Below are 25,024 nucleotides of genomic sequence, written 5' to 3'. Positions count from 1 at the left end.
TCTTAGCCGTTTTAATACACCAGTTTCCTTTTTAACATCCGATTTAAGTAATATTAAATGTTATTAGTAAAAGAACAGCAACTTGATTTCGTGCTGCTGGTATATCAGTAGGTTAATATTTGGAAGGACATCTGACTAAAAGCCTTCCTGCCTAAGCCAAGATAAACCCAAGAAAAATTGCTATAGAACAAATTTTTATTTAATTATTGTTGTTAAGTATTGTGACCGTTTGGTTGATAAAAATTGTGATTATATGAATTTGATCATAAATTTTTATGAAAAAAATTCTTGATGAAAAAATTTTCTATTCAGTTTAACAAGAATTTCAGATCAAATAGGTTTGCAACGATTAGAGTCCACTGTGAGATATATTTTCTTAATACATTAATTTTTTTTTAATCTAAATTTCAGACATTTCAAGAAGAAGATTAACATTTTATTGGAATTTTTACCTCAGATGATATTTCTTGTTTTATTATTCTTTTATATGGTTGCATTAATGTTTATGAAGTGGATTCTGTACGGGCCACAAAATGGTAAGAATTTTAATGCATTTTAGTGATTATATTTTTAAATTTGATTATCAAAAGAATTACAACCAGTGGTTCTTGTTGATATTTATGTTATTTCTTTATTTTGAAAAATGCACAATAATTTAGGTGATTAAATACTTAGTATATATTGAATTTAGCCTTTATTCTTTTAGAATTTTAAGAGAAAGATTTAGGGAGAAAGAATTTATTGGCCCCAGAATGTGAGTTTATAGCAAGTAAAAGAAATTTATTTGGGACAGTAGAACAGTTTTATTAAAATATTTAATGTGTATTATTTAATTTTAAGGTGAAATATAATTATAGTTATAGGGTGTGATAAAATTTTCTATTGTACTATTAATCATTTAAGGACTAGTGATGCATACACGCAGACTACAAAAGTACCCGTATGACTTATCATTTATAATTGTTTTCAAACATTGACAGTGGAATTGTATTAAATAAATAAACCTTTTATTTTGATCGTTACATAATAATACATTGTGTAGATCATATCAAGATATATAGTGCTACATGTTAAGTGCTCATGTCAAGATGTGGGTAGAAGTGTTACTCAACAAATAAAAAAAGAAAGGAAACTGCTCTGGAATTTGCCTGTACAGATTGAGGGAAACTGTGGTATAAGCTTGATCAAAGCAACATCAAAAAAGTTGCAATTAATTAATGTGATAAATAATTTGTATTAATTAATTAAAATATAAATGCGTGAAATAATGTTTAATTAGATACATGAAAGTATCTAGATTACAGAGTTTCTCAAGTAAATGTATATGCTAGTTGAATGGTTATAACTAGAAAAGAAACAGAAGTGTCTAGGATAGAAGTGACAAAGCCGTATCGGCTAATAGTTGAAAACATCTGTTTTTCATTATTGTTACACATTACTATATTATGTATTGTTTATTCTGTAATAAATGTGGCTGAAATTTACTTGTTTTTTTACCAACATAAGTTAAAGAGAAGTTATTGAAGTTATTGGAAAACTGAGAATGTTAAAGAGCTTCAAAAATGGGCAATGAAATTTAGAACACTACCATCGCTGATTGCAAGAATTTATGACAAGTTTGTTGAAGGTAACGGGCAGTGGAAAACGTAAGCAAGGGGCGGTTTGGGCAAAGAAAAACCTTGGCAGGTAATAAAAATGCTGCTTTAGTAATGAAAATATTTATACAATCCCCAAAGAATTCTCTCAGGCAATTGTTTTTGTGAGATCAAAATTAAAAATGGTAGTCCGCATAGAATTTTGTGAGTAATAAGTGGAGACCACATATCCCAAGATTTCTACACGCATTAAATGAAGTTGATCCAGACAGGCAAGTAAAGTTTTGTAAGTGGTACCAGGACTAGACTGAAATAAATGAAGGATTTAAAAATTAGTTGTTTGGTCGGGTGAAGTCGCTTTTAAGTTGAATGGAATAATTAATAGGTGTAACTGTTAATTGGAATGATGCAAATGAATACGTAATACGTATAATTATAGGTATAGAAATCCATTCATTTACTAGGTCTAACAGTACAGTATGGTTTATCATCAAGAGGGATTGTTAGGCTATTCTTCTTAGAGGGGGGACTGTTGCTGGTATTTCTTACTTACAAAACAACATTATTCCTGCTCTACGTTTTCTTTTTATCGATAAAGAAGTGTACTACATTCAACAAAATGAAGCTCCACCTGTACCATCATACATGATGATGGAATGTAGTGAAACGATTTGTGTTTTGGAATGTTGTTGTGAGCAATCAATAGAGTGAAGAGAAAGTGCTTTGAAGCTCCAGGCTCAATCTCTAGATTTAACACCCATGGATTTCTACCTTTGAGTGTTTTAAAAGGCACTGTGAAGGCTACAAAACCAAGGACACTGTAGCAGCTGAATCAGCAGATCGAAAATGCAGTTAACACAATATCTTGTAACGACAAGATAGAGATAACTGTGTTATCTCTAGCATGTCGTTCTGTATTAAGCCATTTCTATAGGTTCTGTTTACGGAGGTCATTTTAAGCATTTATAAGTTTAAGTTAAAAAAACAACACAAACATCATATCAAACTGTTTCCTTTAATACAATTGTGAATTAGAATTCAGAAATTTATGATGCTTTTCTTTATGAAGCATAAACTCATTATTCCTCTTTACAACAAAATTACAGAAATTATTGTTTGTGTATCCATTAATTCAGCATTTAATACATTTTTATTTTACCTGTACAACAAGTACATATTAAAATAAAAATGTAGCACAGCTGCAGGAGGGCATATTAAAATGACACACATCAACCGACGGAACGTGTCTCCGTATGTTGTAGACATGATTTTTTCATCATGTTTGTTGATTAAAATATGTTCACCTGTTTGTTAATTTAAAAATAAAAGTAGTGGAAATAATTTGTTTTAAAACCAATCATTTCATTATAAAGAGACAGTGACTGGTTATAAAAAGTAATAGTGAGTTTATGTTTCTCAAAGAAAAGGCTTCATAAATTTCTGAATTTCAAAACAAACTTTTTCTGAATTTGAAAAAATTGAAATTTTTCTGGATTTTTAATTCTTATTCGATCACTAAAGCATAAAATGTAGATTATAATTAAGTATGTTTGTTTATATGATCCATCTTAAAAAAAAGTATTATTGATAAAAAGGTTAATAGGTTAATAGTGTATATTATTTTCTAGAGAATCACTAATTTATTCGTGAAAGTATTTTTGTCATGGGTACATTAACTACATATTAAAAATATTAAAAACCCATGTACATTATTACATTACGCTGTTTGTTAATGTTTATTATATTGAATTATGTATGCAGTGTAATTAAATAATTCAATCATGACTGAGAATACTGAATCCCATTAAAATTACTTTCCTCATAAAATTAGTGTAAAATATGTCTATCTCAATATAATGTACTAAGTGATTTTTATTTATATATTTTAAAATTTAATTTAACAGGACAGAGAAATTATATGAATCTTAAAAAAAATTTAATTTCAATAAAATATATTAGTAACCGTCCAGTACAGCAGTCAATGCGTTTAAAATTTAAATGCAGTTTTTCAATTTTTTTTTAAATCTTAAGAGTATGTCAATCAAATTTCAAACATTTGTATGAAAGTTTCATTATTTATGGTTATGTTAAATCTAACTTCATTCTGACAATTTTTTGAAAATATTTATTGAACTTCATTTCAGGTCACCTCCTTAATAGTTATAGCACTAAAATATATGAGGTGGGCGGGAAGCTCCTTTACACTGTAATTAATCCAGCTTAATCAGGCTCTACTGCTGCCAATTCTCTTTGTTGACATCGCTCACTGCTGTTGGAAAAGGTGGGGAGGATAAACCGTGGTGGGGATTGTTTGGTGTGTTCATTTTTGCTCCGATGAACTTAGTTGTAATTGAGTATGGAACGATGGCAGATTCGAGTACATTCACTGTCAAATAGCGTTTGTTAGCTTGTGTGTGAGTCCACAAAAGTCCACATACTGGTAAAACAGGAGAACATTATGAATGACTTCTTTGTGCGTTTTGGGAAATCATCACCATTACGGCTAACGTTACTGACACAGGAGAAGAAGGTTTTTGCAATTGAAAGTATCCTTGATGAACCACACAGTGGTAGGCCGAGTACTCGAGTTGAGACGTATGCTGCTGTGGAGGCATTGATTCAACGATCACTGGTGAGATCAGTGCGCAAATGTTCTGCAGATTTAGACATTCCAAGATCGGCAGTGTGAAACCGTATGCAGGAGGACTTGAAAGTTAAATGTTTTCATCCGGGTACAATTATTGATTTGAGTGAAAATGACCTTGATCAATGTGTTTATGTCAGTTATTGTTTGAATGCTTTCCAAGAGCAAACGATAAAACAACATCATGTTCTCAGACAATGTACTATTTATCAAAGCTCTCGTAAGTGAAATGTTTTTTTCTGAGTGAAAGACAATCAACACTTTTCTGAAAGAGAAAATTGGACACCATCTCCCTCACGTTATGATTTCGGCTGGGATGACAGGTGAAAATCTTCTTGGCCCTTATTTTTTCAATGGCACATTTAATTGACGCAATTATCTGGAAATGATTGAAGAGTTGCTTTTAGAATTTACAGTAAAAGGGATCACTGACATCATTATATTTGCACTTTGCTTTGAATGTCTGCATACATCTCAATGAAATTTTTCCAAATTGTTGGATCAACATGGGGCAGAAGAGTTACCAGGTCCATTGCCTTGGCCAGCAAGAAGCCCTGACCTCACCGCACCTGACGTTGCACTCTAGGGTTTTGTAAAAGAAGATATCCAAAAGCACAGATACATCAACAATGAGCAGCTCCAAGACACTGTTCAGTCAGGATTTGAAATTATCACCCCTGATCCTGATATGCTGTTGCAGATGAGCAACCAGACATGGAGGGGCATACAGCTGTGCTTTGAACATGGTGGAACTCACACAGATGTCTTAAATCCATAGAAGGTAAGCTGCATCTATTTTAATAATTTCACAACTTGTGTAAATGGACTTCCACACCCTGAACATATATGAGTCTAAAACTTTAATTTTTATAATAAAAAAAAAAAAAATGGTTAAAAGCTCATGATGGTTCCAAATTTTCTTGAGATTCATTTCTGTACTTTCATTTAAGCATCTTTTTACAGAATTTAAATTTCCATTTTCTTTACGTCTAATTAATTATTTGCCAGTGTACTTTTAATTTTTTTTTTATTACTTTATTACAGAAACAAAAAGAGGTCCACGTTGTGCTCCATCTGTTTTGATAACATTCATTAACATGATGCTCTTCAAAAAACCAGATGTGAAAGAAAGTGATAGTCCATGTGAATATTACATGTTTCCTTATCAGGTAAATTGTTTGATTTACAACTGGAAAACATAAATTCAATAATTCGGTTTTATCATATTATATAGCGTTTAATGCATTGTATCTAATTAAATTGTTTTACTTGAGAATAATGTAAGATAAGTTCATGCAATCAAAAAATGGCACTCATCGAAAAGCGTTTAGATCTTTCTTAATTTTCTCATCTCCACTTGCGGTATACACCAAGTTTTTGTTATACATTTATAATTTCATTGTTGGCACTTTGAATTGATTAACTATTGTGAATTGTGAGATTGGTAGAAAGATAATATTATATGGTGATTTAGTGTTATTTTTTAAAAGGAAAAACCGCACAGGAAACTAAAGCCGAGCAGATAGATATTATGGTGAGTCAGCTCCATTTATTAGAGCAGTTTATAAATGGTTTGATTATTTTCTATGTAGATTATATGAGCTCAAATGAGGCTGAATGTTCCGAACTGTCTATTGAGGTTATAATAGCAGGAAATGTTGAAAAAATCCATGTACTTTGAAGAAAATTGAAAGTATATGAGGTTGCTAAGACAATGAATATCCCAAATGAATGGGTTCATCATATTTTACGTAAACAAAAGCTTTTCCTCAAGATGAGTGGCATGTTGCTCAAAATGTATTGAAAAGCCTAACTGAGCAAACATTTTTAAGCACAGTTTGGGACTGTTTTAGCATATCGAGAGGAATTTTTGCTGACGGTTGCAGCAAAAGCACTCCAACGAAACACTCACTCCAGACAAGGTGAAAACTATTGCATCATAATGAAAGGTGATGGCTGCTGGCTTTTGGAATGATCATGCCAAAATTTTCATTCGCTTTCTGCAAAAGGGTGAAACCATAACCTGCCAATATTATTCACCTTTGCTGGATCATCTAAATGAGGAAATAAAGAAAAAACAACCACATTTGATGAAAATAAGTTTTTGCCACAAAGAGAATGCGATCAACTCCTGCGATTGCAGTAGCAGAATTATTCAAATCACCCTACAAAATTTGTCTGTATCTTCCTATATGCCAATCAGATTTAGCATCTTTGGACAGTTATATACTTTCAAATATGAAGCAATGCTTTATTGAATAAAACATTTGTGTGAAAAAAGTTATTGCCGAAACATTTTACCTGTTTTTAAGACTTTGATAAATCATACTATTGGGATAGGTATGAAAATCTTGAAATCATTGGATTATGAGTATGGACTTGAAAGGAAAATGTGTTGAGAAATAAAAATTATTTTTCTGTAAAATTGAGTCTTCTTTATATTTGCATGGTCTTGTGAATATTATCTCTCATAATAGTTATTAGAGAAATCAAATATTTCTGATCGATTACTATTAAAGTTCAATAGTTACATATTACAAAATAATTATTTTAATTTATGATTCTTTGTAGTTATTTTTATAACAAATGAATTTTTTAATTTAATTTCAGGAAACAGTCCAATTAAGTTTCATGATCATATCATTGCTTTGTATTCCAGTATTACTATTTGGAAAACCGGTTTATCAGATCTGCTTTGAAAAGAAAGCCATCAAAAGACATGTAAGTATTTTAATATAATGAGACCTCTGCATAAGATGTGATTTGTTTAATTGGCTATACCATCAATAAGTCCTGTGTCCACTTACAATTGCTGTACTCCCGGTTTTCCTTTAATTATAGAACATTCCTGTTAGTTTAGTTTCAGTATCCCAAAATCCTCTTCTATTTGTTTGCTGCCTTTTAAGGTGATTGATCAAATTAGCTCATATTAATGCATCAGTGGACAAAAAGAAAAGATGCTGAAATGGTGAAGATCTCTCCAAGATCCTGCTTCAGAAATCTGTTTTCCTTACATTGAGGCTAGGTGTAAAAACTAGTATTTAGGGTTTCTTATTGTAACCCACCGGGTTGGTCTAGTGGTGAACGCGTCTTCCCAAATCAGCTGATTTAGAAGCCGAGAGTTCCAGCGTTCAAGTCCTAGTAAAGCCAGTTATTTTTACATGGATTTGAATGCTAGATCGTGGATACCGGTGTTCTTTGGTGGTTGGATTTCAATTAACCACACATCTCAGGATTGGTCTAACTGAGAATGTACAAGACCACACTTAATTTACACTCATACATATCATCCTCATTCATCCTCTGAAGTATTGTCTAAAAACGTTAGTTACCGGAGGCTAAACAGGAAAAAGAAAGAAAGGTAAGGGTTTCTTATTGTATTACTTAAAACTGACTGTTGTTGACTGTTGTTGTAAAACTGACTGCAATATTTTCGTTATTTCTTTATATTTCTTTACACAATAAGATGTTATATTTTTTTATTCCATATTTGATTCAAGGTATTTATTAGTCTTTAGTAACATAGTTTAAATTCCTTTTGTTGTCGTTTATTGGTTGGTGCAATATTCCACATTTGGGACAAAGTATAGCCGGTGCTAAAGAAATAACAATATTATTTAAACTTTTAATATTTAGTTGATGTTATAATATCACTTGACACTAATTAAAAAAATTGCATTGCAATTTTTTCTTGTATTGATTCTTTTCTATCGTGATTTTACTGCCTTTTCCAAAATGAACTTACCTCTTAATCCTGGACTAAAGATTTATACAAAGGCGTTCAGATTTAAATTAGAATTTATTATTTATTCAAAACATAACATAAAACAAGTAAATTTTTCAACATAGTCTCCCTTCTTTTCAATGCACAGGCACCATCTTTTGAGTAGCTTCTGTATTCCTGTAGAAAAAAATTCCTGTGGCTGCTGACCGACCCACTCTTGAACAGCGTCAATGGCTTCTTTATTGAAACAAAATGTTTTACCCCTAAGAGCTTCTTTTAAGGGTCCAAACATATAGAAGTCGAGGGTGCAAGGTCCAGACTATAGGGATGATGTTGCAGAATAGTCCACTTTAATTCATAGTTTGTAGCCATCGTACGAACTGCCACATGACAGCACGCATTAATCCTGTAAAATCTGATGGAATATTGACTTATTTTTGCTTGTTTTAAATGCCTGTTTTTACTGTACCCTTCCATAAATTTGAGTACTCTGTGTTTATAGTACACTGCTGTGTTAGTAAATCAGGTTGTATATCCCAAAAGAATAAAGTCATAATTTTTCATTCTGAAAAAGTGATTTTTGATTTTTTTGGTTTTGGAGATAAAGGATGTCATCATTGCATGGTTCCTACTTTTACTTTTTGGAATAAAGTATGTACCCAAAAGTTACATCAGTAGTGATAGTAGATTGTAAAAATTCATTGCCTTTTTCTTCATATCATGCTAAAAATGTGTGAACCATCAGCAGGCATGTCTGCATGGTTCATCCGTTAGTATTCATGGAATCCAACATGTGCATATTTTCCAACAATTAAATTTACTTCTTATACACATGGCTGATGATAATTATCATCATCAAGTTATTATTTTAATAATAGAATAACGAAAGTATTGAAAGAAAGATGATGAAGAGTTAAATGTTGAAATAGGAATCATATTTTACCAAAAGTTGATAAATTTTGTTATTGATTTTATGAAGCAATTTAAATATCAAAATTCGATTACAAGTGGGAGAGTTTTCATTAAAAAAATAAGTCTGCAAATATCAAATATATGTGTTTAGAATGATAAAATATTATTAGAAATATTGTGTGGAATTTAGCACTTGATAGCACTTGGTAGTGAAACACGGATGAAAAGAAAAAATTACAGGCCTTTAAGATATAGAATGATGAAAATAGAACATGAATTGATAAATATAAAATTAGAAGATATTAAGATTAAAAATCAGAGAGAACTTTAGTGGAGAGAAGTTTGTAACAGATAGGAGCTGGGTTGATCGGCACTGAAGTTTAGGGTTTAGTTAATTTGGTAGTAGAAGGAGACCAAGATTGGAATACATAGAATGCTCAGAGAGATACTGTGCACTATGTTTAACTACCAACAATTTTTTTGAGATGAGCTTGATGACATTACTAACAGAAGTAGCTTTATTTAATTCATTTGACTGATGCGTTAAAACTATTTTAATGAATTCATTAATTGCCAGAAAACCTGAATTGTGATCGTCTATGATACATTGAAGTTTGTATGCAAGTTATATGAGTAAAACATGTGGGTTGGACCAAATATCCTTTTGTGATATAGTTTTTAAAGACTGTATCATGTTGAAAAACTTAACTCCATTGATTACAGTTTTCAGCATAATGCATTCCTTTATAAACAGATTTAGTAAAATGAATCGTATTCTTTGTTTTTCCAACTAATCATAAGGTGAGAGTAATTCTTATCATTATCAGGCTCAAAATTCCACCCAATCGTATTCTTTGTTTTTTAACCGATCATAAGGTGAGAGCAATTCTTATCATTATCAGCCCGAAATTAACCAATCGAATTCTTTGTTTTTAACCAATCATAAGGTGAGAGTTATTCTTATCATTATCAGCCCGAAATTAACCAATCGAATTTTTTGTTTTTAACCAATCATAAGGTGAGAGTAATTCTTATCATTATCAGGCACAAAATTTCAACCAATCGTATTCTTTGTTTTTTAACCAATCATAAGGTGAGAGTAATTCTTATCATTATTAGTCACAAAATTCCATCAATCCTATTCATTGTTTTTTAACCAATCATAAGGTGAGAGTAATTCTTATCATTATCAGCCCGAAATTAACCAATCGAATTCTTTGTTTTTAACCAATCATAAGGTGAGAGTAATTCTTATCATTATCAGGCACAAAATTTCAACCAATCGTATTCTTTGTTTTTTAACCGATCATAAGATGAGAGTAATTCTTATCATTATCGGGCACAAAGTTCCAACCAATCATATTCTTTGTTTTTAACCGATCATAAGGTGAGAGTACGAGGGTTATTTTTTTAAGATCCAATCGGTTACAAAATTAAAACCAGTGACAATAAAATTTTTTTTATTTGTAACACGTACTTACATAGTTACGCTATTTCTTTACATAAAGTAAAGAAGTAAAAATGGTACAGTATATCTGTTCCATTTTTTATTAACAGAAGCACGTTAATGCTTCTTTAATTTTAATTTACTACATCAATCTATAAAATCAACACAACAAATTTCTGAATAAGCTCTAAAAAACAGATAACTCTTCTGAAACTATGAAATTTTCAAAGATAAGTGTTTTCTTATAAATATTAATTATATCTTATTATTGATAGAAAAAAAATTTTAACTACGCTGCTATTATTATTACCACATTTCATAGTTATGAAGAGGTATAAATGGAGAACCTTCCATTGATTTTTGAGTACATTAAAAATATATACCCTATTGACAGGTTTGAAATCTTCACCAGTTTTCAAAAAATAGTGCCCAACTTCATTTTTTTTAAAAAACAGAGGGAAGCTACTTAATTTTTTTTCATTTTCAGATGTGACACATAATTCTAAGACATTTTTATTGTTGGACATTTGCTCAAAATGCAAAATTCAAACGCTACATTTTGTCTCTGATTGTACCCATCAACAATATGTAATTATATTATATATATTTTATTTTTTGTCTTCAGTCATTTGACTGGTTTGATGTAGCTCTCCAAGATTCACTATCTAGTGCTAGTCGTTTCATTTCGGTATACCCCCTACATCCTACATCCCGAACAATTTGTTTTACATATTCCAAACGTGGCCTACCTACACAATTTTTTCCTTCTACCTGTCCCTCCAATATTAAAGCAACTATTCCATGATGCCTTAATATGTGCCTTAAAGTCTATTATATATAACATTTTTTTAAAAGTTCTGCAACAATTATTTAAAAAATGTTATCGTGTAATAATTAAATTATTTGTTAATATCAAATAGAATCTTTTTTAGAATTTCATTATTTTTTTAAAGTATTATTTATTTTTCCTGAATTGCAAAAAAGATTATTTACCAATATTTTGTTTTGTATGTCTACATAATAATTTTTTTCTGAATTGTAATGATACATAATTAATCAATTTTTTTAATTTAGCAATTTATTTTCATAAGTTGAAATAAAACACAACTATTATGTCAGTATTTTGTTTTTCAAATTATTTACTAGAATAGCTAGATCAATGCAGAATTTGGGCCACTGGTTAAAATGCTGTAAAACTATTGTTCAGACTCGTGTATCCTCTCGTCCTTATTATTTTGTAAAAGTAAATAAATATATTAGCTGTATAGTTCTTCTTAATCACTGTGCAATAAATGAATTAATCTATATTCAGGTAGCCTTGCTGATATTTTATATTAATAATGTAACAATATAACTGTTTCTGTATTGTTCAGTCTAAATTAAGAATTCATAAAGTAACAATGTCTTTATTTATTATTAGTTGAATTGGCGATTTACATACAGGATAAATACAACTAACAAAGCTATTATACCACGGTGGAAATTATTCTAACACCTATTAACATGAAACAAATACAGTTTTTAAACTTGATAAAAATAAAGAAATAATATAATAAACAAATACAATTCTATTGAAACAATAAAAGAGAGTAAAATTACAACACTGTGGACTTTGGTTCAGTTTACAGGATATTGTTGAAAGGTACAATTAAAGATAAGTTGCAGCTCCTGAAAAGTTGTATTTAGGGGAAAATGTCAAATAAGAAATTAAAATGGCTTAGAATTTTGTGTTATATCCCAAATTGTTATAAAAATTGCAAGTTTTCATATAAAAAAATTAAAACTGACCACTATTTTGGAAAAGTGACAGTATTTTCATCATATTTCTAAGATTTAATAACGCAACTCAATCTAGTAACATGCATAGTCACCTTATTTAACTATTCCTTCCTATTTTTTGTGCTAGAAAATTGCGCATAAACTCTGTAAAGTCAGTTAATTTTAAAATTAGGTTTTAGCTGATTTACAAGAATGTTTATTATTAATAAGGAAATTATTTGTTTTGCCAAAGGTGTGTTTGTTATCTTAGATTAAGAAACATATTCAAGAAAAATATTAATTATATTAACGGGTTTTAAAGAGGCTTCAAAAAATTAAAAACTTTTCAAAAATCAAACGAAGTTAAAAACCTGCAAAAGTTTACGCTCAGTGTGTTGAATTAAAAATATTTGACGAACTACTTGGTGCACTTAGTCAACATACACAAGAAGTACGATTTGTGTATGTGTGTCATTTTCTTCATATTCCCTTTATACTTGAGTTTTTTTAAAGTAATTTTATCTTGTAAGTTAAGAGAATGTAAAAAACTTATTTTTGTAGTACTTCCATTGTAGTTGTTAATTTGTAATTGCTTATTAATGTAAACAAAAGGAATATATTTTAATGTATGAAAGTACGAATAACATTTCTCTTAATTTAGATTATTTGTCTAACTTTATTTCCTTCAGTCTCGAAATAAGGGTAAAAAAAATGTAAGTGGAATATATATATATACATATATAAAAAACTTATTTTTGTTATATTTTTATTTTCAGTGTGTTTGTTTCTAATATTCCTTTTGTGTAGGAGTTAAAATATCCAAAATCACATAATTTAAAGAAATTTATATACATAATTTATTTATCTTTCACTTTGTGAATGAAACTAGGGGCAAAAAGACAAGAATAATTGTGCAAACATGTTTCAGTTAACTTTCTAGATTTAATTTATGTGCTTTACAAAGTCATATAATGTACAATACTTTTATAATTTTCAGACTTTTACTTTACATATAAAATAATTTTTTGTTTCTCTTGAAATTTTTTTTAGAAAGACTGTTCTCACTTTATTTTAATTACAAACTTTTGCGCATCTTGTTTTTGATAGTTGATTTTGATCAATACAATGTAACTTTATAATCGTATATCATATGTATTTGTAATTTAAGTATGAATATGAATATAAAATTTTTTTGAGGGCGTTTATTAGGTAAGAAATAGTGTTTTCATGTTGTGTAACTGAATAAATTGAAGTTATAAAACTTGAAAAAAGGGACATTAAATGTTGAAACCATAGAAAATGGATTCAAATTTGAGGTATTTTACAAATTTCTGGTTGTGGACACAGATGTTGTGTTTGTTTAATATTAAGTTACTTATTACAGAGTGTATATGCTTTTACATAAAATTTTATTAATTTAAAAAATAATTTGTGTTGCGATCATAAATTTCATGTTATCGGTTTGTAGACGGCGAGTAACGGTGACTTAAATCAGGGAATTGAGCTTCAGCCACCTGATGGAGTCCTGAATGGCTCTGGTGGAACAGAAATTGCAGTCCCTGAACCAAAACATGAAGAAGACGATGAGCCTCCATCAGAACTGTTTATACATCAAGCGATTCATACCATAGAATACGTTTTAAGTACTGTATCGCATACGGCCAGTTATTTACGGTTATGGGCATTATCTTTGGCTCATGCTCGTAAGTATATCATTATATTCATTAATAAAATTTTAATAGTGATAAATATTTTAAGAAACTTATATAAATTTTATTTTAAGTCTCCTTTTTTCTTTGTTTTTAAGCGATTGATTTTGGCAGTCATATTACTTTTTTTCCAGAATCAAGTTCCCGTAATTTGTCACTGAAATTTTAGCCAACTCAGTTTTTTCATTCTTTATAGAATAAACAGAATCCAACAGATGTTGGGACTTGTTTTGAGGTTTACGGTTTTGAGGTTTATTGACCTCAGATGTGACATTTAAATACATTTTAATGAGGAATGAGATGAACAAAAGAAAACTGTCATCTTATGAGTGTGGAGAATGAAAATGCGAATAACTATATGCTATATTAAACTAAAATCTCTGACCCAAAAATCACTGCATAAGGGAATAATAATCCCTGATTCAAATAAATAAAAAAATCTTTTATTCTGATTGATACTTAATAATACATTACATATTGCTTGTGTCAGAATGGAGTAGTTATGCTACTCCATGAATAAAATATTAGAAACTGTCCCAGAATTTGTCTTTTACTTTTCCTGTTTAGCCTCCGGTAATTACCATTCAGGTAATACTTCAGAGGATGAAATGTATGAGTGTAAATGAAGTGTAGTCTTGTACAGTCTCAGTTCGACCATTCCTGAGATGTGTGGTTAATTGAAACCCAACTACCAAAGAACACCGGTATCCACGATCTAGTATTTCCCAGTGTTGGTTCTAAAACCTAAAAATATTCATTTAGTGGACTGTATTTCCAAGATTGATTCATCCGTTGGGTGGATAATAAATAATGTGCGGAATTGCCCAAAATCTTGGATTATTGTTGTTTATTGAAAACCATTAATAGCTTAATGTTAACTTACGCAGAACTAATCTTACAATCGTGAATTTTAAATGTCGACATGAATTCTCTTGATTTATAAAGCATAAGATTATAAGAAGAAAATCAAAACATAATATTTAAAGAATTTTTTATTACGTTAGATTCACATATTAAAACATAACATAATATATTAGATTCGCGTATTAAAATATAACATAAGATATTTCAGCATTAATTGAAACATATTAAATTTTTAACAAGCAATTATAGAGAGAGAGTTTACATTTTGTAGAGTCTTGTACATTAGATTGAGGTGAACATGGTTTACAAGGTGAACAAGGTAATAAAACATGGTTTTAACATCTTTAAAGAAAACAATACAACAATTCAAAAGATGATTTTCTTTTGTTTTTTAATTAAAGTTCTTCTTATTACCATAAACATATGAAATGATATAGTTAAATCTTAATAAATAATACAAAACTTATTACATTGCTAATACACAGCTACATAAATCCGAACGCCTATCGTTCGAGTAGCGGACTTATGCGAGCACATGCCGCAGCAGAGAGTAGTACTAACTAACCAGCAGGACGCGAACCATATGTTCGGTAGAAACACGCTGAACACCCAGAGTTTGTCTAGATAGATAAAGTAAACCTTTGTACAATTTTGACCAGAATACTATCACAAAATATACAATTAATTATAAAATAAAAATATAAACATATAAATAATTAAGATAAATATGTGAAGATAATAAATACAAACAAATATGAGGGTCATTCAATAATTAAAGAGATAAATTGATGTAGAAAAAAACTGTAAAATTTTACAAAATAGACTTTTACTACTTCTCAACATAATCCCCACCAATATTAATATACTTGTCCCAACGATGATCTAGTTTTTTTAATACCTGATGCAAAGAAGTCTTTGTCTTATATTGTTTGAGCCACTTTCTCACAAATTCTTTGACCTCCTCATTGTTACTGAACATTTTTCCACGTTTCCAAACAGCCTCCTTTAGCGGACCAGACAAATGGAAATCCAAAGGAGCCAAATCTGGACTGTAGGGAGGATGTGGTAGTACCTCCAAACCCATTTTTCCATTGGTTTCTTGGGTCACCTTGTTGTGTGTGGATGAGCATTGTCATGTAGCAATATCATCATGCCTTATCTTTGAGATTTGTGACGTTTTTCTCTCATTGCTGGCTTTATTTTTTTCATCAATATGTCTGAGTGGTAGACACTGTTTATTGTATGCTGATTTTCCAAATAATCTCAAAAGACGACACCTTGGGCATCCCAAAAGACGGTCAACATGGCTTTTCCTGCTGATGCTTGCGTTCTGAATTTCTTTCAGACAGGTGAGCTGGTGTGCTTCTATTCCATGCCTTGTCTTTTGTACTCTGATTCAAAATGGTGTACCCAAGTTTCATCGCACGTTAAAATCTTGTTTAGAAAAGTGTTACCTTCTCTTTCATAGCATTCTTTTAAGTCTGTACACACTTTGAGTCTTGTTTCCTTGTATTGTTGGATTAACTCTTTTGAGACCCACCTAGTATTTGTTTTGCTGTACTTGAGCTTGTTGCTGATAATTTTATAAACTGTGCCAACACTTACTGCAACTGTGTTTGCTATATGTTCAACAGTAATACATCAATCTTAACAAATAATGTCGTCAATGCAGGTTTCAAATGAAGCAGTTGATACTTCAACTGGCCGACCAGGACATTCCTCGTCAGTCACTGAGGTTCGATCATTTTTGAACTGTTCTACCCACTTATAAAAATTTCTGCGGTTCATACAACTTTCACCATACTGTAAAATTATTCGAGAAAAGATTTTAGCCGATTTTTCACCTTCAGAAAGCAAAAAACGGATCACTGAATGTTGTTCAACTAATGTGGAAACTTCAAGCAGACACGCCATCGTTAAATGCAGTATTGAGGTTATAAACAAAACAATTTTTATCTGTGAGCTGTTCTCAGCTCATCGCAGTGATGCCAACCTAAGTCATGAAAGTACAAAACTTCTCCTACAAACTGTTTCATTTCTACATCAGTTTGTCTCTTTAATTATTGTATGTCCCCCGTAATTACAAAATAATTCACAATTCAGCACTAGCAGTAATAAAAATTATTCAAGCACATATTTATGTTCATTTTAAATGGAGGTACAGAAAATTCAGAGGGTTTCTTCAATTTTATTAAATTAGTATTATCTAAAAATTAATCTACAGAATAATATTATTTCTGTAAAACAAAATCTATGAATTGTATTTTAAATAAATCGTTGGGAAGATTTTTTTAAATGGTTTGGTTATTTATTAAAGTTGAGAATAAAAGCATAATAAAGACCCTTTCTTATAAGATGAAGTATTTTATTGAGTTACACCAAAACAGTTCTGTTCTCTGCTTTGATACAGATGGATGTTATTATTATTTTTCTTTTTAAGAATAACTAACTATTCTTTTAAACAAACATTGTATGTACATATACAAAATTTTAAAAAAATATGAAAAAGAGTATATAGTTAAATTTACTATAACCCTAAATAAGTTGTGTTATAAAAAAAATAAACTTATTTTATGGTATATTTGTTACAGAGTTATCAGAGGTGTTGTGGAGTATGATATTAAAATTTGGTCTTCGCGGTGACTCATATTGGGGTGCTGTAGCATTGTTTATATCATTTGGAGCATGGTCGCTGTTCACATTGGCCATCCTTGTAATGATGGAAGGACTGTCTGCATTTTTACACACTCTTCGTCTACATTGGTAAGTCATCTTCTAGATGAAAAATTATAATTGCATTCTGCTGAGGTACCTTCTTATTTACTACCGAGTAAATATAAAATGGCAATTCTATTATTGGTAGCGCTTCAGTTTTCAGACTTTTTAATAAAACTGTTCAATAAAAACCTCATTATTTTATAACATTGTCAATCGTACTTGAAAACTGTTTCTAGCAGGGTACCTTAAAGATTTAAGTTCTAACATGCTTAGATGTCATATTTTTCTAAATATCTCTAATTTGTAATTTTTTTTGTTTTGTAATTCATTGCATTTCCTGGTATAGAATTCAACCTTTGATGCTTAGTTTTTGCATTTATTTTCCTCTAAAGGGAGTTAAAATTTTGCACCATCTGAGGTTCTTCATTTTTGTATATTTTTTACCTTCATTGATTATTGATAACTGATCACATCTCGTATCAGTTAGGTGATGCCATAAGCCACATTATAAAATATTGCCACTTAACAGCAGCTCTAAATATGACTGACCTCCAAAGAAGTGTGTACAGTTCACAGCGTAGAACTATGGGAAGTGTAAATAAAATTTGTTAAAAGATCTATTGATATACCATAAAATTTAATTATTAATAAATGGAACCGCCAGAACCAGGGACTGCATGGAACTGTTAGAACTACATTCAACATGTGTCATTGCATTGATAGTGTTTAAGTACATAATGACTTAAGTTTAAAATGCTTCGATATGTTGTTAATTTTTATCATAAAAAAACTGTATATTCTATAAAAATTTTATTTATTTTTCATTAATGATAACAGAATTAATATTAACATTGAGTGGTATTTCCACCATTAGAAAAAAATTTCAGACACTAATTTTGAAATAAGGTGAGGTATCCGTTATCTGTATGTTCTCATCCGTATGAGAGTTCCCTTATTGTCGATGGCTTTGTCACAATACATCCCATGGCTTTGCTCTACATTTTCAGTCACCATATTTTGCCGTAGTGAAGTTCTTTTCAACCATTAAGTAAGCTGATCCTGTCCACTTTTATCCACAACCGGGATGATCTACCAAGTCTCACTATTACTGCCATGAACAAACTTGCTGAAGCGTGTACTGCAGGGATTTGACTACAAGTCGAATATTGTTCACAGAAAGTCACATAGAGCATTTATAGAAATGTAGGTAAATATAGGCGCTAGAAATTCTAATAATAATTTTTCAGTTACCGTTCCGTATCTTAAAACTAGAGCTATATGAAATCAGATGAATCTTTTTGAATCTCTTAATTTATTTTCGCTGTGATTGACGATTATATCGTTTGATTTTTGTCTTGTGATTTCAGGGTAGAGTTTATGAGCAAGTTCTACATCGGAACCGGTTATGCATTCCAACCATTTTCTTTTAAAAGAATATTAGAGAATCAAGAATTTACAGAAGAAGACTAGAACAGTTTATATTATTTATAAATTGATCAAAATGGCGTCCAGTAAATTCTGTTCATATCCGTAAAAAAAAAGAATCAGTATAGTAGTAATTTTAACAATAATAATGAAATATTATTATTGTTATTATTATAACACTCTTTTTTGTTAAGTATTAATCGTTAGTAATAAATCAAGATAATATTATCATTATTTTTATAGTAGTACTATTTTAGGTTGTATAATATTTTTGTAGTCAAACAGCAGGTGGCATGGCATTTTTATTTAACTTGCTGTTTGTTATACATGCATATTTCAGTTTATATCCAGATTTTTACTTTTCTCTATTCAACATTGTTTCATTTTTTCTTTAATTTCTTAAGTTATATGATAACATACTTTAAGAAATTAAATTATTAGTTGTATTTATGACTAATTGTAAGCTCAGAAAATTAGACATAGTAGTTCCTGATACAGATTGTTGGTTTTTAGTACGTAAAAGATAATATTGAGCTTAAGTTTACTTCAGATTTAATGAATTTTAATATTTTATTTCTGTACTACCTTCCTTTTTTAATAATATTTACTGGTGTTAAGGAAAAATGTTTGTTCATTATGTATAAATCTACAAATTTTATAGAATCATATAAAATGTAGGGCATCAAAGTTTAATGGTTTAGATTTAATATTCTTTTTTTAACTTTTGTGTTATTAATGTGCAGTATTTCTATATATTCAACGTTAATAAATAACATAATCAAATTAGTTGTTTGGTTATTATAAAAAATAGTGTATTTCTTGAAATGATGATTTACCTAAGAACTGATCATTGAGAATTCATTTTTATTACATTTTATTTGATTTTTTCATTCTTAATTTACTTTTCCTCTGCAATGAATTGAATAGTCAAATTTATATAACTCTTCAAGGACAGTTTTGTTTACGCATTATTCTGTGTATATCTTCATCAATTGTATTTATATTTTTGTACATATTTGTGTAATTGTACATATTTTTTCTTAACAGTTTCATTTTTTTTTAATTGTTGAATGATTCTTTTTCTATTTTTGGATTTAACTTGTAACTTTTTAATATGCATAGGTAAGAACCCATTCTTTTAGTAATAACGTTTTTACTATTTTTGGATTTTTAGTTTTTTTTTAATGTCATGCAACTTACCTGGTTTTAAATGAATAAATTTTTGCACAAATAAGAAATTTTTTATTATTTTTTTTTTTTTTAAATTACTGTCAAGTAGGTAGTTCTGTAGTTTATTTTAATTTATAAATAAAAATAGCATTTTTAACATATTTTTAATACGTAACCTTTACAGGCCTACTTGTGTTCTCTTTTGTAGCCTTACATAATTTTTAATTTTATGTCAAAATAAAAGTTGTATTTCTACATTTTATTTATATGCCACTATAAAGTGATATTTGTAAATATATGGTCGAAGTAGTATTTTAATATGAGATATGCGAACATATTATAATCAATCAAAAAGCAATTATGTTTTAATGTCATGGGGTGTCATATTATTATCTATAATTTTCATTTACAATTTAGCAATAATTATCAATTTGTAAGATTTGTAGACGGGTGTTAAAATTGTACTTTAGGCTAAGCGTAAAAATATTTATAACGTTTTCCTTCGGGTAATTATATTTCATTTGAAATATATATAAACATGTTTGTGTATTTTTATTGTGAGATTTTTCATTAATAAATTCTTCACTATTTATTTCAATTCAAATTTATAGTAGTAATAAATGTTATTTTTCATTTGTCTTATTTATTTCATTATCTTAACGTAACTGGATTCTGTTTTTAATCTTCTGAGCGATCATTTTTACGTATTTATAAACGATTACCCGCTACCCGCTAGAAGTATTATCCATCTTGTTATAAAAAATGTCAGACTTTTTTAATACAGTGCATTTAGACACTCATTGCGCACTTGCATTACAGATTAATTATAATTATTACTAACTGATAGAACACCTTTTAAAAAGACAGTAAAAATAACATCTTTTTTTATTTTTTATTTTATATCTGTGTATGGACTTACAGTCCATTACATGTTTCAGTTTATTTTACCAACATTTTTGATCAATTTTTTGAAATACTTTATTATCAGAAATTTTAATCATCTGAGCTCGTTCCATGCATAGTAATTTGGTGAGCTTAGTTCCAGTTATCTAGTGATCTTAATGTAGGTGGTGAAATTTCTCTGTGAGAATTTCAGAAAAAAATTTCTTAAGGTTCTCATAAGAGAATAAGAGAGAGTGTATTTATTACACACTACAAGAGTATTACAGTTGTGTAAGAGTCTATTACACAACTTCTGTAAAGTCTAACCTTGGCTATAACTTTTAGATCATGTTTTTAATACTGATTTTAAGCAAGTTCACAAGATTTTAGGAATATTCTTTAGAAAGAAATATTCACAAAAATCCATCAAAAGTTTTATTTATAAAAAATATTATATTACCATAGTATTTTTAAACAAATAGATTTAAAAATTATTGTAGATAATCTAATTAAAAATTATATTATTAATCTTTGCTTAAAGTATACTGTGACTTTCTGAATCTACTGTGTCTAAAAAGATTTATTTAAAAAATTAAAAATGTTGCTTTTTATATAGTTAATGTACAAGTTTATGTTAAAAGTGTAAGTTATATTTTTTAACCTATCCTCAATATGCACATGCGTGCACCTTATTTAAAATTTCTTTTACAATAATTACTTGATCAATATATATTAAAATTTTGATCGATTGTGCCATGTTTTTATATTATATTATATTATAAGACATCATTAGTCTGTATATGAAAGAGCGTTCTGCTCTAGGATTGTTCGTATTTTGTTATTGTAAAACAAATTCCCAAGTGCTCTTAATTAACTATACACTTACATAAGCAATATAATTAATTATATGTTATTTTAATTATTTATTGTTATTATTAAAAATGTTTTAATAAAATAATACAGTAGCTTGTAAAGATTATAACTATGTTATATATTATAACTTTTTGGAACCAGTGTCATCCAACAAAGTATCACAAATAATATATCTGATTGTTGTCTTTTGCACCTTAATCCTTTTATTTTATAAGATTTAATTTAAGTTTTGGTAAACTATAATAATTTTTCAGTAGAACTTTGATTGTATTATAGCTAATAAAACTACAATTATGAAATTGAGCAGATAATGTGTTACAGATTCTTCAAAAATTTTATTTAAAATATCCCTTTACTAAAACAATTCTGGACCGACTGGTCGATTATGCATCAAGAAATTTAACTTCTCAGTTAATAAATTTGTTTGTAGCAGGTACAGTTGTGACTTATTTTTGTTTGATATTTTTCTCAGGTCTTCTGACACAATAGATCTGTTATCTGACTTTAATCATATTCTGTGATAGCAGACATAAATTTTAAATTATTATTATTTTTATATTTAAATTATCTTTCGACTCGGTTATCAATGGTGCAGAAAACTGTTTAAATTAATGAAAAAGTCATAAAAATCTTTAAGTTATTGGAAGCTTAATTCAGAAAAACTGGAAACATTGATTTATAAGTACGTCAGATTAATATTTGTTTAAGATTGTATAATCGGTAATAACTTCAGGATATTTAGCCAGTTGAATTTATAATCAGAAACATTTTTTTATTTAAATATTTTTTCCATTTTATTAGAGTAGAAAATTATTTCACCACGAATCAGTGTTATTTTTTTAAGAGTAAATTGTTCATTAGTTTGATAAAATTTTCCTGACAACAGCGGTTCATACTGCTAGTTACACCTGGATCTATCTGGTACCTTTTGGATAATAGACATGTTCAAGAAACGATGGCTGAACTGAATTTATTTATAAAGATAGTAATGAATAATCAAAGTTCTATATTTACGCGCAACATGGCTGCAGTAATTAATAGATAATTACATAATTTTTTTGTTAATTTTTGAATTTATGTTATCATTTATCATTAATAAAATAATTAAAGGTTTATCGATGCGTTGTTAACACATATGTGTTCAATGTTCACGTATATGTTAACACCGCATCAAATAATTATTTACATGTTTGAGAATTACTGATTATGATGATTTTTTAAAAAAATTATGAAAAAATAATTGATCAATTTTCTAATAATGTATAAATTTATTGTTTTTAAAAATATTTACAGTATTTTGGAAATTGTATTTTACAGATAAAAATTATAAACTTATACCAGACTGAAATTAGAAAAAAGGTAAGGATAAACTTTATCCCTTACTCTCTATTATGTAATTAATTTTCAATCGTGAAAAGATTTTGATAATTATAATTTTATTTAACTTGTTTATATATGTACATAAAATTTGCATATGATAAAATATATTTGTTTAAATAATGAATAAATCGCATGTAATGTACGAATGGCAGGTAAAATACAATATATTAATAATATACTCATATTCTTCTTTGTTTTGTTTTTTTCAAGTATCATTCTTTTTTCTGTTTAGCCTCAGAACCACTATAAGATATTATACTTACAGTGGTATTGTACTTACTTGAGTGGTTGATACTAATATGTATGAATATAAATGAAGTGTTGTCTTGTACAGTCTCAAGTCAACCGTTTCTGAGATGAGTGGTTAATTGAAATCCAACCACCAAAGAACACCAGTAACCACGATCAAGTATCCAAATCCATATAAAAGTAACAAAAAAAAAAAAAGAAGCCAAATTGCGATGCCAAGTTAACTGCTAAACCGACCTCGCAGGTTAGATATTATTAATATATCTGCCTTCATATAAATCGCATCTTAAAAATTTGCCATGAAGCTTTAGGAATAGAAATATCCTAAAATTAGTCAGCTCAAAGAGTAGGGAATGTCTGCCGACCAGCTTGTACTTCTGGGACCAATATATTCATTTTTCTAGTACTGTTTGCTGGTGTAACTTGGGAAAAACCAATACTGAGCTCAACGCTACAATTCTATATGACAATGGTCGTCATTTTGTCATAGTTAAAAAGGTGATTTTTTATGACGCTGCAGATAAAACTGGCAAGTACAAATATACACGCTACATATCTCTCTTTCTCCAGTCACCAGGGGAAGCCCGCAGGGTTCCGTTCTCGGTCCCCTGCTGTGGAACCTGGTGTTCGACGGGTTTCTGGGGTTGACATTCCCAGAAGGAGTCACGGCCCAGGCTTTCGCCGATGACTGTCTCCTTTTAGTTCGTGGAAATTCACGACTACAGCTAGAATGCAGAGCGCAGGCGGCTTTGTCAACCGCCGAAGGCTGGATGGACATACAAAATTTAAAGATTTCTGTGCCCAAGACGAAGTTTATGCTTCTGAAGGGCGCAGGCAAATTATCATGCAGTCGAAACCCCCATATTAAGTATAAAGGCTGTGTAATCAGCCGAGTAAGGGTTCATAAGTACCTATGTGTTTTGTTTGATGACAAGTTGCTTTTTACCAACCACATTAAACAAGTTGCGGCGGACGCTGTCTCTGCGATGCACAAACTTAGAAGGATTGCTCGGAAAGACTACGGGCTGTCTGGTCGCCAAATGTACTTTGTGTACCAAGGTGTCTTTGAGAGTATGATCGCATACGCGGCGCCAGTTTGGGCGCACAGGTTGGATAGAAATAGAGCACTGCTTCTAAATTTAAGGAGTGCCCAGCGCAGAGCCTTAATTGTATGCACTGGTGTTTTTAAAACAACCTCCTACGAGGCTACTACCATATTGTAAAAGGCTCTCCCTATCTATTTAGTGGTGAAAGTTTGAGCAGCCATGTGGAAGTTGCGAAGAGGTCGGGAAACCGAGGTATTCGGTTTCAGGCCGGGCTAGAACCGGAACGGAACGGCTATCACAATGCACCGTATCTAAATTTCGAATAGTCGCCCATTTCCCGCCTGCGGAAGAGGCTTTGGAGCCTCGCGATGGAGGCATGGCAGCATGAATGGCACACCACGACTAAGGGAAGATCTCTGTATAGATTTATACAGGATCTGGGGGGTTGGTATGCGTCGAGTTCATTTTTAAGGGCGGCGGATGCCCAAGTGCTCACCAACCATGTGAATTTGATGCAATATCTGTTCAGGTTTCGCCTAGCGGCTGGCTGATGAGTTGTGTGTCTGCGGGGAGGTCCAGTCGAACGAACATTTAATGTTCGACTGCCCTGCTCTTGGGGGGGCCACCC

The 25,024-nt window shown here is 30.0% G+C and overlaps 1 protein-coding gene across 5 annotated transcripts in view; it reads left to right on the top strand.

The window, feature by feature from the left end:
• The window catches only part of Vha100-2 (V-type ATPase subunit a family protein Vha100-2), a 314,412-nt gene extending 291,127 nt beyond the window's left edge, over window positions 1-23,285 (top strand). For all 5 annotated transcript variants that reach the window (XM_075375901.1, XM_075375897.1, XM_075375899.1 and 2 more), the window contains 6 exons: window positions 412-536; window positions 5,284-5,408; window positions 6,850-6,960; window positions 13,549-13,783; window positions 17,245-17,416; window positions 18,739-23,285. In XM_075375901.1, the coding sequence (XP_075232016.1) occupies window positions 412-536; window positions 5,284-5,408; window positions 6,850-6,960; window positions 13,549-13,783; window positions 17,245-17,416; window positions 18,739-18,841 (871 nt within the window). In that variant the 3' untranslated portion in view covers window positions 18,842-23,285. The remainder of the gene's footprint in view (window positions 1-411; window positions 537-5,283; window positions 5,409-6,849; window positions 6,961-13,548; window positions 13,784-17,244; window positions 17,417-18,738) is intronic.
• Window positions 23,286-25,024: the final 1,739 nt, after the last annotated feature.

This window comes from Lycorma delicatula, chromosome 9 (genome assembly GCF_047948215.1).
Source record: "Lycorma delicatula isolate Av1 chromosome 9, ASM4794821v1, whole genome shotgun sequence".
Classification (NCBI taxonomy): Eukaryota; Metazoa; Arthropoda; class Insecta; order Hemiptera; family Fulgoridae; genus Lycorma; species Lycorma delicatula.
This window is presented reverse-complemented; position numbering and strand designations above follow the sequence as displayed.